At 40.6% G+C, this 13,891-nt stretch overlaps 1 protein-coding gene across 4 annotated transcripts in view; it reads left to right on the plus strand.

The window, feature by feature from the left end:
• The first annotated feature begins 469 nt into the window (after positions 1-469).
• The window catches only part of LOC131585950 (casein kinase I), a 66,188-nt gene continuing 52,766 nt past the window's right edge, over positions 470-13,891 (plus strand). For 2 of the 4 annotated variants that reach the window (XM_058852630.1, XM_058852629.1), the window contains exons 1-8: positions 562-784; positions 6,019-6,129; positions 6,960-7,108; positions 7,577-7,805; positions 8,178-8,348; positions 9,845-9,993; positions 10,554-10,725; positions 11,034-11,173. In XM_058852630.1, the coding sequence (XP_058708613.1) occupies positions 709-784; positions 6,019-6,129; positions 6,960-7,108; positions 7,577-7,805; positions 8,178-8,348; positions 9,845-9,993; positions 10,554-10,725; positions 11,034-11,173 (1,197 nt within the window). In that variant the 5' untranslated portion in view covers positions 562-708. Of the gene's footprint in view, positions 785-6,018; positions 6,130-6,959; positions 7,109-7,576; positions 7,806-8,177; positions 8,349-9,844; positions 9,994-10,553; positions 10,726-11,033; positions 11,174-13,891 lie in introns of all 4 variants that reach the window. The other 2 variants (XM_058852633.1, XM_058852631.1) reach the window with 2 other exon arrangements.

Consider the following 13,891-nt stretch of genomic DNA (forward strand, 5'->3'; position numbering starts at 1 on the left):
ACACATACACGCCCTGCCGCGCTCGGCGGTGATCTGCTTAGGACTACGCTTAGAGTAATTCTTCCTCACCCGGAGAGGCAGAGGAGATCCCAGCACTCCTCCCCGGCAAGAATGACGTGGTTTTTCCCCTGAAATTTACGGGGTCACGTCTCAGATTTTGTCCCTGTCCCCCCATGGTCAAATGGGCACTCCTCGGAAGGCAGCGCTGCCAGAGCTCATCTCCACTGCGGTGACCGACGGCCGCGCGGACGACAAAGCCCACACACGCACTCAGAAGACTGCGAGCCTCATTCGCGGCCCGGCAGGCGGCTGCAACGGCCGGATCCGATGGGGCAGGAACCGGCGCTCTACTCCGCCCGAGCCGAACGCCGAGAGACCAGCGGCGGCGCGGGGTGGCTGGGACCGCCCGAGCCCCGCCCGCCGCACGCCCGTCCGTGAGGCAGCGCGCTCCGCCCCCGTCGCTAGGGAAGTGAGGTCACGCAGTATGGTGGCTCGGGGCCGGAGGGGCTGAGGGGCCGGTCGTTTCGGGAATCCGTGTCCATCTTGCTCGGGAGCTGCGGCGACGGTCTTGCTTGTGTCGCTAGTATCGACCGGCGAGACCAAAGCCGCGATGGCAACCGAAACCGCAGGACTGTGAGGCATCAGAACGAGAGCCAGCAGGCCGGGCAGAGCAACAGAACCGGGTCGCGGACGAGCCGAGCTGCCGCCATGGAGTTGAGGGTTGGGAACCGGTACCGGCTGGGCCGCAAGATCGGGAGCGGCTCCTTCGGGGATATCTACCTGGGTAAGGAGGATGGCTCGCTGGGAATTTAGCTGGCCGTTTTGTGGCGCTGTGGAGAACATCGAGGGCCTAGCCGGGTCGGGCAGGTACCTGGGCTAGGGGCACAGCAGCAGTAATTTAATATTTCGTTGACATTATGTCCTAATTTGGACAATGCGGAAGTCGGGAATTCTGGTTTACTCGGCTGCCTCTTCTCATTGTCGTCTAGTGACCTTGGGCACCGTTCGCGTCTGTAAAATGGACGTAAAGGTAAAAATCGCTTCATTTGTAAACAAGGAAGAAAAAAACCCAAAACTACATAAATCCTAGAAGCCCACAACTCACTACGTTCGGGAAAACCTTTTGGGAAAGAAACGTTTAGCAGGGTTAGATATTGCTCCATTGGACCAGGAAAAATTGTTGTCAGAAGGATGTTTCTTTCTCCTGTGAGGCCTAAAAAAAAATTACACAACTACAGGCGATTAGGTTGCAGTAAAAAAAAATCTTTAGATCCTTCAAATAATCCTCGTAGTTTGGCTAATGTTGCTTGACCGTCACCTAATAGTGATCGCTATCCAACTGTAAAATGTACACGATTGTAATTGTCTTTGCCAGTTCATTATTATAAGTCTCTAATATTATAGCCTACTGCTGTTGCTTATGACGAGCACAGGTACTGAGTACAACGTGTTTTGAAGGCAGGTATTTTTAAAATACTCTACATATTCGGCAAACTCCCAAGCCATGTGAAGTGGGTTAAACCCAAAGAAATACGAGTGTTATGTCCCGTCCCGTAGACACAAGTACTCTGCTTTTGAAAATTGTGTTAAAAAAAGCAAATGTTTAAAAAAGCAAATCAAGAGGGGGGTGCGTGGAAGGTGGAACTTGCAGGGGATAGGATTCATCTTTTTGCAAGATAAAAATAATGTCACTTGCTAGCTTACGTGGTATGTTTGGCAGTGCATGCAGTATGAGAGAGGTGGTGGTTGTTTTTCTAGACAGCAGGGCTTCATCTTGCAGTGCACAGCTGGCATTCCAAAATAATTTGTTAGCTAAAGCTGCTTGTCTACAGATAATGAAATACTAGTTATCTATAGGACAGCTCATGATGTCTGATGAAAAATGCACATTTTTAGCTGAAGGTATGTGGTTGTCTAGAGACAGAGAACGTGATTCTTCCTATCTGCAATGCATGTGTAGAAGATTGAAGACGTGACTGTAGAAGATTGTGGTAAAGCTTGTGCAAAAATCCTTGTTAGCTTCAGCTGGGATTTTGGGAGGGCAATTAAGACAGCAGTTAAAATCTGAAAAGTCTTAGATGATTTGAAAAATTTTAACTTTCGACTACTGCTCAGAAAAATCAGATTATATTATAGTATGGATTTCAAGCAGAATAAACGTTTACGTGTCATTTTATGTCTATGCATGCAGCTCATACCAGTCAAGTTGCACAGGAAGTAACAGTTCCCTGTATGCTAGCATATGTATTAATGCCATACTGAATTTTGTGCAGTAAGTCCTATGGGGTTTACATATCTTTTTTATTTCTAAATAATCATCACAGATTTACTTTCAGGGCTCATTGCAAATGTCATGCCTGAGCCGGTAACTAGCATGGAAGTACATGAATGGAAGATCCAGCTGGTGGCATGGGTTTATTTTTCCAGGGGAAATTACTGTCTCTCAAGAACCAAAGCCTTTTGTAGGGTCCTATTTGGTTTGCCTATCATTATCTGGTAGAACAGATGCTGAAAACTATGGTTTTTGTGATAATGAAATGCGTTCGGTTTTCTAAAAATGCCAGTTACTCCTCGGTTGTTCAGACTGTCCACTAGACATAAGTATCTTAAAATAATTTCTAAAGTTATTTCAGAAGTCACTATTTATTTTCAAGTACATGTGTCTTCTGATAGGCCTCAATGACTTGGTAGATTATTTCAGTGTACATTCCCAGCTCAGTGTTATGCTTTGAAAAGGAAGATTTGACTATTTTTGCCTGCTTCCAGTCCCCAGGTTTTGTATTAAATGCAGCTATAAGGGTGTTGAAGACATTCCAGAGTAGAGGGGAATGACTTCCTCCATTTTCCCACCCTTTCCCTTTTTCCCTACTTTGGAATAAGGAGCCAACAACACTGTTAGGATCATGGTTCTTTCACATCCTTTCCTCCTCTCCTTACCTCAAAATTTGTCTTCTGGAATTGGTAATGGGGGTCTGTGGGACAGGATTTTTAAATGTAAGGCTGTAAATAAATGAGCATGGACAACTTACAAGAAAATGAAATTTAGTTTACCTATGTTACCTTCCAGACGAAGATATGAAAGAAATTGATAAACGGATGTTATAAATAATAGAAAAGGTGGACAGGAGTGGGTGGATCAGAGAAAGCATTTGTTTTGTTGCGCAGATTATGAGGTCAAGTAGACATGAAGACAGAATAGTTGCAGTGTTTTTGAGGGTTTTTTTGCATTGTGTATGTATTAAGGATGAGTTTTAGGTTGTAAACTAATTAAAATAATATCCAAGGCCTTCCTTAGGGAAGAGGACTTAGCAATTACAAGTAAATTAGAATTTTGTGTTTTAAAAAATACGTTTTCACAATCTTAGTCTTTCTTTTTCATTTATAAATGGTGACTTATCATTGTACTGCTTGTTACTACTTTTTAATTAATGATTCTTTCCATAGGACTGCTGCTTCTCCAATATTATTACATATTCCTTAAAGGAAGCTGAGCTTTTGGTGAAATACTGGGCGCTGTAAAATTTTAGAAACTTTTGTCTCAGGTTTAAGGTGTAGACAAAAGCTCCCACTTGGGGACAAGCGCTGGATTGCTTGGCAGAATCATTTCGATTTTTGTTCTGCTCTCATTGGTTTTGCTGGACTCAAAAATATTAATTGCATTGTTTTAGTACCGAATCTCTTGTCTTGAAGGAGAGGGCTTACACAGAAGTGGAGTTTAGGCTAAGGATCTTGGCTTTCTTAGGTGGTAAAGACTTCCTGGGAAGAGCAAGTATGCTTAAAAAGTGACATAACAGTTTGAGACCATGGTCTGTCAAATGGGTTTAATAGTGCATTGAGCAGAAGTTGATCCTGATAATACAGGTCTTGATCTTCCTACACAGTGTTTGCATTAATCAACCACAGAAGTCTGCAGCTGTCTATAGAGAGATATGTCTTTCATTATATGGAGGCGGAAATTTGTGTCTGTTTTGGATCAGAAAAGTTTTTTAAAACAGCCAAATCAACCAGAACCCGAAAACAACCCCATTGCTGATGATCACTCATCAGTTAATATGGTCTTCAGTCTACACCTCTCTGATTTGGGCTCCCGTAGAACTTGGGAGGAGAGCAAGGGATAATCAAGAATGGTCAGGAGTTGTGTGGTTCAAAATCAGGACTCTCATTTGAGGTGAGGAGGTCAATATTAAGTCCTTCCTCTTTGTACTGTTACTTTCAAATGTGCTTTCAAATCTCTGGTTTGATGTTCACTGTGATTAATTTAAAGTCCACCAAAATAATTCTTTCATGAAATGTGAAAAATACTGGATTACATATTGAAGAGCTTCCAGTTGCTGTGACTATACTGTGACCAAAGTAACAATCGTGGATCCTGTCACTTGTTCTGCTAGATAAAAAAGAGTGGTACGAGACAGATGCATGTACAGGCTTTTTTTTCCATTTCTTTTTTTTCAGTTGATGGCCTCGTGTTGTGCGTATTGTATCTAGAGTGAGCTTTGTATGTTTTGTTAATTTTTAAGGTGCATCGTGAAATGCCTAATAAATACCTGCTGGGGCGTCCACTCAGAGAACCTCAGCAACAGCACCTCGATACCCGCGTGTGCATGCAAATGGGAAGACATTTTATTAACGTAAAAAAAGATGCATATAGTCTTGTGTGAGCTCAGATGATTTCTTGCAGCATCAGTTCCTGCCAAAGTGAGCAGTCATGCCCGTTTTGAGATGTGGGATGTTAGCATGTCTTCGTAGCCTTAGTTTTCCTGACTTTATAGGATAAAAGCCTATAAAGCACTGAAGTAGCTCCTTAATCGCAGGAATAGGATTTTGCAAGTACAAAACTAAGGTCAGTACTCTGTAATGGTCAAAGAAAAAACATATGGGAAAAGATAGGTAGGCAGGAAAATATGTAATTATACACAGGTGTCTTAATTGCTTCGTGTGACTCCCAGAAAGGGCACTGTGGAACTGACAAAGGTACAGATAAGAGAAATGGGAAATAATATGCAGTAATTAAAAATTACTTATACAGGGAATGACCACAGTTTTTGAACTCTGAAAAAAGCTGAGAGTGAGGTAGTGTAAAAGTGTATGCAATCCTGATCATGGTAAAAGTGAGTACAAAAAGATCATTTGGTGTTTCTCAACAAAGGAAAACAACCAGTGAACTTCAAGTTAGGCTTTTGAAAGTGGGGATCTGATCAAATAGTAGGTGATGCACTTCACAGGATCCTGAACTGTGAGGAAAAGCTGAAAAGGGCCAAACTGAGAAAGTGGACAGGCTTGGCAATATGTCTGTGAAGTGTCACGTTTCCTTTTGCTATTTCCTTTTTTCTCCCTGTAGTTCTTAAGTTGCTTGGCTGTGAAAGTGTGTACTTTCTTGACTGTTTCTTTTTAAGAATGTCTGTTTCTCCCTACATACTTTGAAAGTGAACGGGTGAGCCATTTTTTATAACAAGAATTTAATGAGATTTAAAGAAAGGTTTTGCAGACTGCAGGTTCTTTAGTCTAGATAATCTGCCCTCCAGCCAAGTAAAATGTGGTGTCAGGGTACAGCCGGAGTGTGTTGAGATCTAGGGAAATTGTAGTCTCTATTTCCAAGACATAAGAGGAGGTGATTTGATTTCCTAGCATTTCTTCCATTGGTGGGGCTGTGCCTCATGTTTGTAAATATTAATTCTGAGCATTTTTACCGCAAACTAGAAGTGTAAAGACATCCCTGAGAAAATGCACTTGTTTCAGTTCTCTACTTTGCTTTGGGAATTTTTTCTTTTTTTTTTTTTTTTATGGGATAGCAACAATTTTGGCTTCTTCTGCTACAGTGTCTAATAGTTGTCTTTTATAATCCTAGTCTTTTGGAGAGTATCTGTAAGGTTTCAGAATAATTTTTAGATAATCGTGGCTGAAAGAACTTAATGGATGTTTGCCATTGAGAAATTGTTGAATTTTGTTTTGTTTCGGTCTTGGCAAAGAAAATGCATCTTAAAAATATTTTGACCAATGTTTAAATTTTTCTGGTTTTAGGAACTGATATTGCTGCTGGAGAGGAGGTTGCAATAAAGTTGGAATGTGTGAAAACCAAACATCCTCAGCTCCACATCGAGAGTAAAATCTACAAAATGATGCAGGGTGGAGGCAAGCGAACTTACTTTCCTTCTTCAAAGATTTTACTGGTTTTACACCTTTGGTGTATCTGCCACCTGGCGGATAACGTTCGGGGTCTCTTTTGACAAATAAGGAGAAGGTGGGAAAGGTAGCAGGGTAGATGAAGAGCAGCATTTCAGTTCTACAGGGGTTGTAGAGGAGTAGTTCCAAATCCATGATTACCACGCTTTATGATAAATCGGTAAGATCCTCCGAAGTTTCTCATGGTTCCTGAAATATTAAAATGGGAGGACCTTGTGCAGTGTGAAACAAAGTTTGGTCCCAGAACAGTGATTTATTTCTGATTCTTATGGATCAGTGAAAGATGGTAACCACTGCTTTGGACCATTTCACCTGACTTGCTTATTATGGTAGCACAATTTTAAACTTTTAAAATTCAGGTTAATTTCTGTTGTACATGTTAGTATTTTGTCTTCTGAGTTAAAAACTTGCTGGGAGAATTCAAAGATAAAATGGCATTAGTATTGGAGAATAGGAGTGCAGCAGGGTTCAAAGCCAGCAAAGATGCTCAGTACTTTAAAGTTACAAGGTAAGTACAAAGACTGAAAGGTTTCTGGGGAAGGAAAAAAAAGGCTATTTTTACACCTCTGTTTCTATAATTTTGTAGTGATTCTACTGGAAGTTATCAAGCATATAACTTTGGAATGTCTGAAGGTAGCATAAAATATTAAGTTTCACTGTAAATGGAAACATTCACAGTAATGACCCTCAGAAATCATCTGAAGAGCCTTGAAGATTTGTGTGTACGAATTATGTAAATCAAATTGTTACACTGAATAAATGTGGGTTTTTTTTCCTAGTGGGTATTCCCACAATTAAGTGGTGTGGAGCTGAAGGGGACTACAACGTTATGGTGATGGAGTTGTTGGGACCGAGTCTTGAAGATCTCTTCAATTTTTGTTCAAGGAAATTTAGTCTCAAGACAGTCCTTTTACTTGCTGACCAAATGGTAGGAAATGGCTTTGTTATCTTCATAGTGCAGTATGTTGGGATATTGGAATTTTTTTGATCATATACATGTCATTTCTAAAACTTAGAGCTGAATAGGCTATATTAATAGAGAAAAGATTCAAAATTGGTTCTGTTTCTGTTACTCCAAACTATCCTGTCAAAAGCGATTAACAATTCTTTAAAAACTGGACTTGCACTGTTTGCAAGCCAGGTGTTGCACTTCTCAAAGACTAAGAAATTTCCCCAAGACAGTTTTTGGAAACAAATCTAAAATAGACACAGGCAGAGAGCTGGAAAGAAGGTTTGTCCATTGTCTTCTAAATTATGTTCTCTTTAATGCCCTTATACTTTACAATAAAAAGGGGGGTTGCCTCTTTCGTTATTAAGACAGAATTGCTAGTTTTTGTCAGAAAAAGGTGTGTGCTTAGTCTCTCGACAATGATTTTTTTTGCGATTCTGTATTTAGATTAGTCGAATTGAATATATTCACTCTAAGAACTTCATCCACCGAGACGTGAAGCCAGATAACTTCTTAATGGGCCTGGGGAAGAAAGGCAATCTTGTCTACATAATAGACTTTGGACTAGCAAAGAAGTATCGAGATGCTCGAACTCATCAACATATTCCATATCGTGAAAATAAAAACTTAACGGGAACTGCCCGTTACGCATCTATCAACACTCATCTCGGAATTGGTGAGCCGGGGAAAGCAATAAATAGAAACTTGAAAAGTGTCAATGCATGTAATTTTAGTGCAAGTAGATGTTACTTTTGTGGAGGCATAGGAGACAGTCCCTATTCTGGACACTAAGAGTGCAGCGTGCATGGCCTTGCATATCTTGGTTAGGTGGGATTCAGTCAGTTTGTAATGCTCAGGAATTAGCACACTTTTTAGTAACTGTGAGGATAATAGGCTTTTCTTGTACTGAACAAGTTTATCATGGTCATAGTAACTCTCAGCTGTCTCTTGTTTTTGTAAGGGTTTTTATAACAGTCTTGTTGCACAGACTTTTGTTTTTCCAGTAGAAAATGAAACCTAATGAGTTCACTTTTTTATGCTGTTGTAGAGCAATCTCGCAGAGATGACTTGGAGTCCTTGGGCTATGTACTGATGTATTTTAACCTGGGCTCCCTCCCCTGGCAGGGACTGAAAGCAGCAACAAAGAGGCAGAAATACGAACGTATCAGTGAAAAGAAAATGTCTACACCCATTGAGGTTTTGTGTAAAGGATATCCTTGTAAGTTATTCTTCTGTGATGCTAGGCACATGTGTTCATGGTTTAGTGGTACATTTCCTTTCTTGATGTTAAATTCTACCACTATTTTTCACCGTCTCTCCCTTTCTCTCTCTCTCTCCTCTTCCCCCTCCTTACTCCCCATGACTTTACCACATGTATGGTAAAAATACTATGCTGAAGTCTGAGATCGGTTGTGCTTGTAGAGCATTTCTAGCAATCCCATGTCTCAACTGTTGAAGTGTCCTCACGAGGAAGGGTGGCATGGTACATCTGATTTGTGCTGTACATTTTATGCACCTGTTGGTTGGATAATTTGTAACAGACAAATAGCATTTTAACAAACTGCTTCTTTCTCTATCTGTGTGGGTACTGTTTCTTGGATGAATTGGATTGCATAGCGAGATGCACATCTCCCCTGCTGCAGTTGTTTCACTTGGGAATTATCATCCCAGGTTCATCCAGTTTGGCCAGCTGATGGGTTAGAATTTGTGAGAGACATAAGAAACCCTGCTTTATCCTAACATCATGCCTCAAAGCAGTTCTGTTTCTCAGTTTGTTGTTTACACAAAAACAATAATAAGGCATTTTGGAGTCTTGTAAAATGATACTTAAATTTGTTTTAAAATTCAGTAACACTAGCTGTGATCAGAGAATATTTTCATTTCACAAAGAGTTCTGTCTCTTCTTTCCACCCTCTCGGCTTCTGTAACAACCAATTACAGTGACAAGAACTATAGTTTTTGTTTGGGTTGTATGAAAATTCATCATTTTTGATGTGTTTCAAATGTTGCATCATGCATGTTCCTTTACATTCATGAGCTACGTATTTTCTCTGTGGTTTACAAATAAGAAAGACAAATCAGGCTCTCTTGTGCCATTTGTTAGAATTTCTTTCTTAGCATAAATTAATACCTTCATCTGGGAAGATCTAAAGTCAAAAGCTGGTACTTTGATCATGCTGTTTTCTCCGGTGCACTGAATTCTATACAGAATTCATTTTTTTGCTTTTTAACTAATATTTTGCTTGCCACTTAAAAACAAGTGTTCAGACTATTGTAAATTAAAAATGCGGCATGACTTACCTGGGAGATTAAATTTTTGTGTTTTGTGATGTAGCAGACATGAATCTCTGTGTGGCTTAACAAAGAAATGTTCTTCCATGTCCCACAATAAATTACGTTCAGTATATTCCAGGCAAGGTTTTAAACCTTTTCTCCCCCACCAACTGTTGGTTGAAGAACTGTACTATTGGGTCCTCTCTGGTGTTGACAGATGAGATTTTTTTACTGTTTCGTTACAGAAAAATAGTTTCTTTTTCAGGGTTTGCATGATAGTGTTCCCTTTGGTGGATTTCTAGTATTAGATCATTATTCTTTTTCTTATGTTAAGAAGATTCCCTGCTTTTCAGGTTTGGGGTGGTGTGGGTTTTTTTGACACAGAATTACAAAAAGCCAATGCAAAGCTGAAGCTAAAAAACAGGTTTTCTTTAATTACAGCTGAATTTGCCACGTACTTGAATTTCTGCCGTTCTTTGCGTTTTGATGACAAGCCAGACTATTCCTATCTAAGGCAATTATTCAGAAACCTCTTTCATCGGCAAGGATTCTCCTATGACTATGTATTTGACTGGAACATGTTGAAATTTGTGAGTAGTTCACATGGCTTTCTAAAACTTTGAATTTTTAATGGTTTTGGTTGGGTTTTTTTACTACATTGTCAGTTTTGAGTACCTTAACTGATACTCTAAGATGGTCTTCCATTTTTTCTCCTGGCAACTCTACTGTATAGACAAAAAGATAAGGAAATGAGGAAAGGCAGAAGATACAGGATCCATGCCGTAAGGTTTGGATGACAACTAAATTGCAGTTACAAGGCTTTTAATGTGGAAGGCTTCTTAGATCCTTTAGGGCAGTCACCAGGCTAGGTTGTGGAATTATTACTTTCTCCCAGCTTCATCTTTAAATATTGGTCATTTGCAGCATTTGAGGAAGTGTCCAGCTACCGTAGCAGTATGTGTGTGCATTAGCATTATGAAGACTATCCAAGCAGCTGTGTGAACAAAACTTATGGCAGTTCTCAAGAAATTTTACCAAAGCAGTTGATGCCCTCTCAAACTTCAGTTCACACGTTGTTCAGTTCTTTATTTTCAAACGTATAAAGTAAGCTCAGTAATCCCCCAAGTTGTTCACTAGTCTTGACCCGTAGGGTGCAAGCAGAGCGGCTGAAGATGCTGAACGTGAAAGGCGAGAACGAGAGGAAAGATTAAGACATACACGAAATCCAGCTGTACGTGGATTACCCTCCACTGCTTCTGGCAGGCTAAGAGGAACACAAGATGTAGCTCCTCCTACTCCCCTTACCCCAACTTCACATGCTGGTAAGTCAGCAAGTACCTGGAAAAGTGCATCTTCTAGACTGCTCTAATTGACAGTTTGTCTCTGGGCAGCGTTTGGCCTTTTGGTTTGGTTTTTTTTCCTCTTGCTTCTTAGTAGATTGAAGGTAATGGCATACACTTATTGCCTGGCAATTGGTACTTGTATTTCTATGAAATGTCAAGCAAAGGCCTTGATTCCTCATTTGGTCTTGTGGAATTTTTATGTGCAAACAGCAAGAGTGTAGTTTTTCCAGAGGTTGTGTTAAAATGGCATTTCTCATTATGAGAATCTAATGCAGTTTTTCTCACAGCCAACACCTCTCCTCGGCCAGTATCCGGTATGGAACGAGAAAGGAAAGTGAGTATGAGATTACATCGTGGTGCCCCAGTCAATATCTCCTCGTCTGATTTAACAGGCCGACAAGATACCTCTCGCATGTCAACTTCGCAGGTAAAAAAAAAATAAATCTGTGTATTGAAAAAAAATAAGGGTGATTTGATAAAGTTAATTTGCCAAAAGAACTTATCAGGTAATTGATGTGATTTCACACTGTTCTTGCAGATGATGTTCATTAATGACAATGCTTTACATTTAGCCTGAATGATGTGGGTGTGAAGAAATTTTTATTTTTTCCTTGACAGCAATGAGAGGATGCAAAATACCAGAGGTGCAGCATTTTAACCTACTATTATGGGATTTAGCTCCTTGACTCATTGAGTTCCTTATATCTCTTACCAGTGAAGAAGCAGAGTAAGAGACAGTAGTGAATCGTGTTTCCAAATCAACAGAGCAGAGAATATTGGTGCAGAAGAGGCAAGAAGAATTTGGTGACGAATGGAAGGTCCAATAGTGAAGAAATGTTGTAGTGAAGTGCTCTTAATTCAGGGTCAATAAGAGGCCACATACACGGATGATGGATGCATTGCAGAAGGCTCATTTGAGGAGAATGGCAGGAGGATAAATTATAATGATTTGTACTCATCACTGAAATAATCCTTACTGCTCACAGTGACTTAGCAAAGAAATTTCAGGAATCTTTCTTCTTAAGACTGACAATTTTAAATGTGTTTCTAACTATATGCTATAGCTGAAACATTCCTTCCTTACCACACTGACAGTCTTGTCCCAAACAGTGTGTGGCTTGGCTTTGTACAGTTTATTTTCAGTCTTATAAAATGGAAGTCAGCCAATCTGTAGACATTCTGCATCATTTCTGGGGAAGCAGTGTGTTAGGGGACTGTTGCAGTGACCTAGGGATTTTTCCATCTTGCCTCACTGCTGTGCAGGAGCTCTTAACTGCTTAATTTTGCCAGGGACTCATTCCTCGTTGACAGAGCACATTGACAGAAATGACTCGGTTCCTTTTGGCTTCATCATTTAATTGGCAGAGTTAATTACTTTCGGATAGTACATATTCTTACCTATGAAATCTTACTGCTAGAAAGAACAGTGTTTTAGATGGGGGCCAGGTGGATATCTCTAATGAAGACTGAGAGTGAACTGGGTTGGAGAAACAATTCCATTGGGATAAAAGCAAAGTAGGATTGGGGGGGGGGGGGTGGTTCGTTGAATGAGTTGTTTCACCACGTAGCTGCACATATATTTCTGCTTGCACAAGGGATGAACAGTTCAGGGGCAGAAATTACTGGGCAAGAATAGGAGATAGGCGAGGTTTTCTGTACCGGCTTTGGGTACAAGTTTCACCATCTTAAATTGTTCACTGAGCTGCTATTCTTGCCACCAGAAATTTTCATGTTGAAATATTTTTAAGTAGTATGAAAACAAAAAGGGTAGAATTATGCATAGTTATGGATCTTGTAAATTTGCATAAATACCTGTTAGAAGAATGTAAAGAAGGTGCAACTGGACTGTTCGCAGCAATATCCAGTTAACGGACAACAGAGAGTGGGCACAAATTGAAATACAGGACGTTCAATTTAGACATACAAATAAACTTCTTTTACTATGAATGTGGGCAAGGACTGTACCGGGTTGCCCAAAGGGGTTGTAGAGTCTCCCTTTTCCAAATTACTTTGAGCCCAATTGGACATTGTCCTGAGTGGCCTGCTCTAGTTGACTGTGCTTTGGGTAGTAGGATTGGGCTACATGATTTCCAGGGCTCCTTTTTGGTCTTGGATATTCTGTGAGGCTGTGATGCAGACTTCTCCCTGAACATTTACTTTAATGTAAAGATAGTTTCTTCGAAATGTGTGTATGCCAGGTCTTCGGCATTCTGAGCAAATCTCAGAAGCTTTGTTAACAGTCAGATAAATAAGTAATAGCAGTAACAGACAGAAATGCAGTGATGCCACTTGATTGTTTTGGGTGAAAGTACATCATTAATGTTTTTGCTGTGTTCATGACATGTTACCCAGTGTGCAGGTGACACTATTGTAGACATTTCAAGATACGAGTAATACAACTGGGCTTGTAGGTACATTTTGGTTCTGCCTAGCTTGTAAAATGTGAATACTGTGAGGGTGTGTGAGTGGTTTTCTGAGTGGTCTTTAAACATCCAGAGGTATAATTTGCGATACGGGCCAACAGTACGTTCTGGCCTAATGACGCTTTCCCTACCTGCTCTTTTCAGCACTCTGAGCACTTTCTGCTCCAAATACAGGATCGCCTGGTTGACTTCTTTACAGTCTCAACAGCGGCCTAATTGGGGTCTTCTCTTGAGTTTGTTAGAACTAATAATTTATTGACTGCTGTGTTCATTTAGTTCTTAAGACAGTGCACCAGTGCTGGCTTTACTCACGGTGACCGAATTACAATGTGTGATTGTAGTATAGTTTGAACAGGTTCCCGTGCGCCTGTTGAAGTTGGAAGGCAAGAGAGATTTGCAAGGGGAATGGGTTGGATTAAAGATCACCTCATTCTGACCCCCCTGCTGTGGGCAGAGAACTTTCCAGTAGGCCAGGTTACTCAGAACCCCATTCAGCCTGGCCTTGAACATCTCCGGGGATGGAGAGTCCACGGTCTCTCCGGGCAACCTGTTCTAATGCCTCACTGCCCTTAGAGTAAAGAATTTCTTCCTAATAAACAAATCTACCCTCCTTCAGGTTAAGGCCATTCACCCTTGTCCTGTCACTATATGGACTTTTTAAGAGTGGCCATGTGAACAGCTGCTCTTCAGCCTTCTTGTAAGCCCCCTTTAGGTACTGCAAG

This window comes from Poecile atricapillus, chromosome 17 (assembly GCF_030490865.1).
Source record: "Poecile atricapillus isolate bPoeAtr1 chromosome 17, bPoeAtr1.hap1, whole genome shotgun sequence".
NCBI classification, from domain to species: domain Eukaryota; kingdom Metazoa; phylum Chordata; class Aves; order Passeriformes; family Paridae; genus Poecile; species Poecile atricapillus.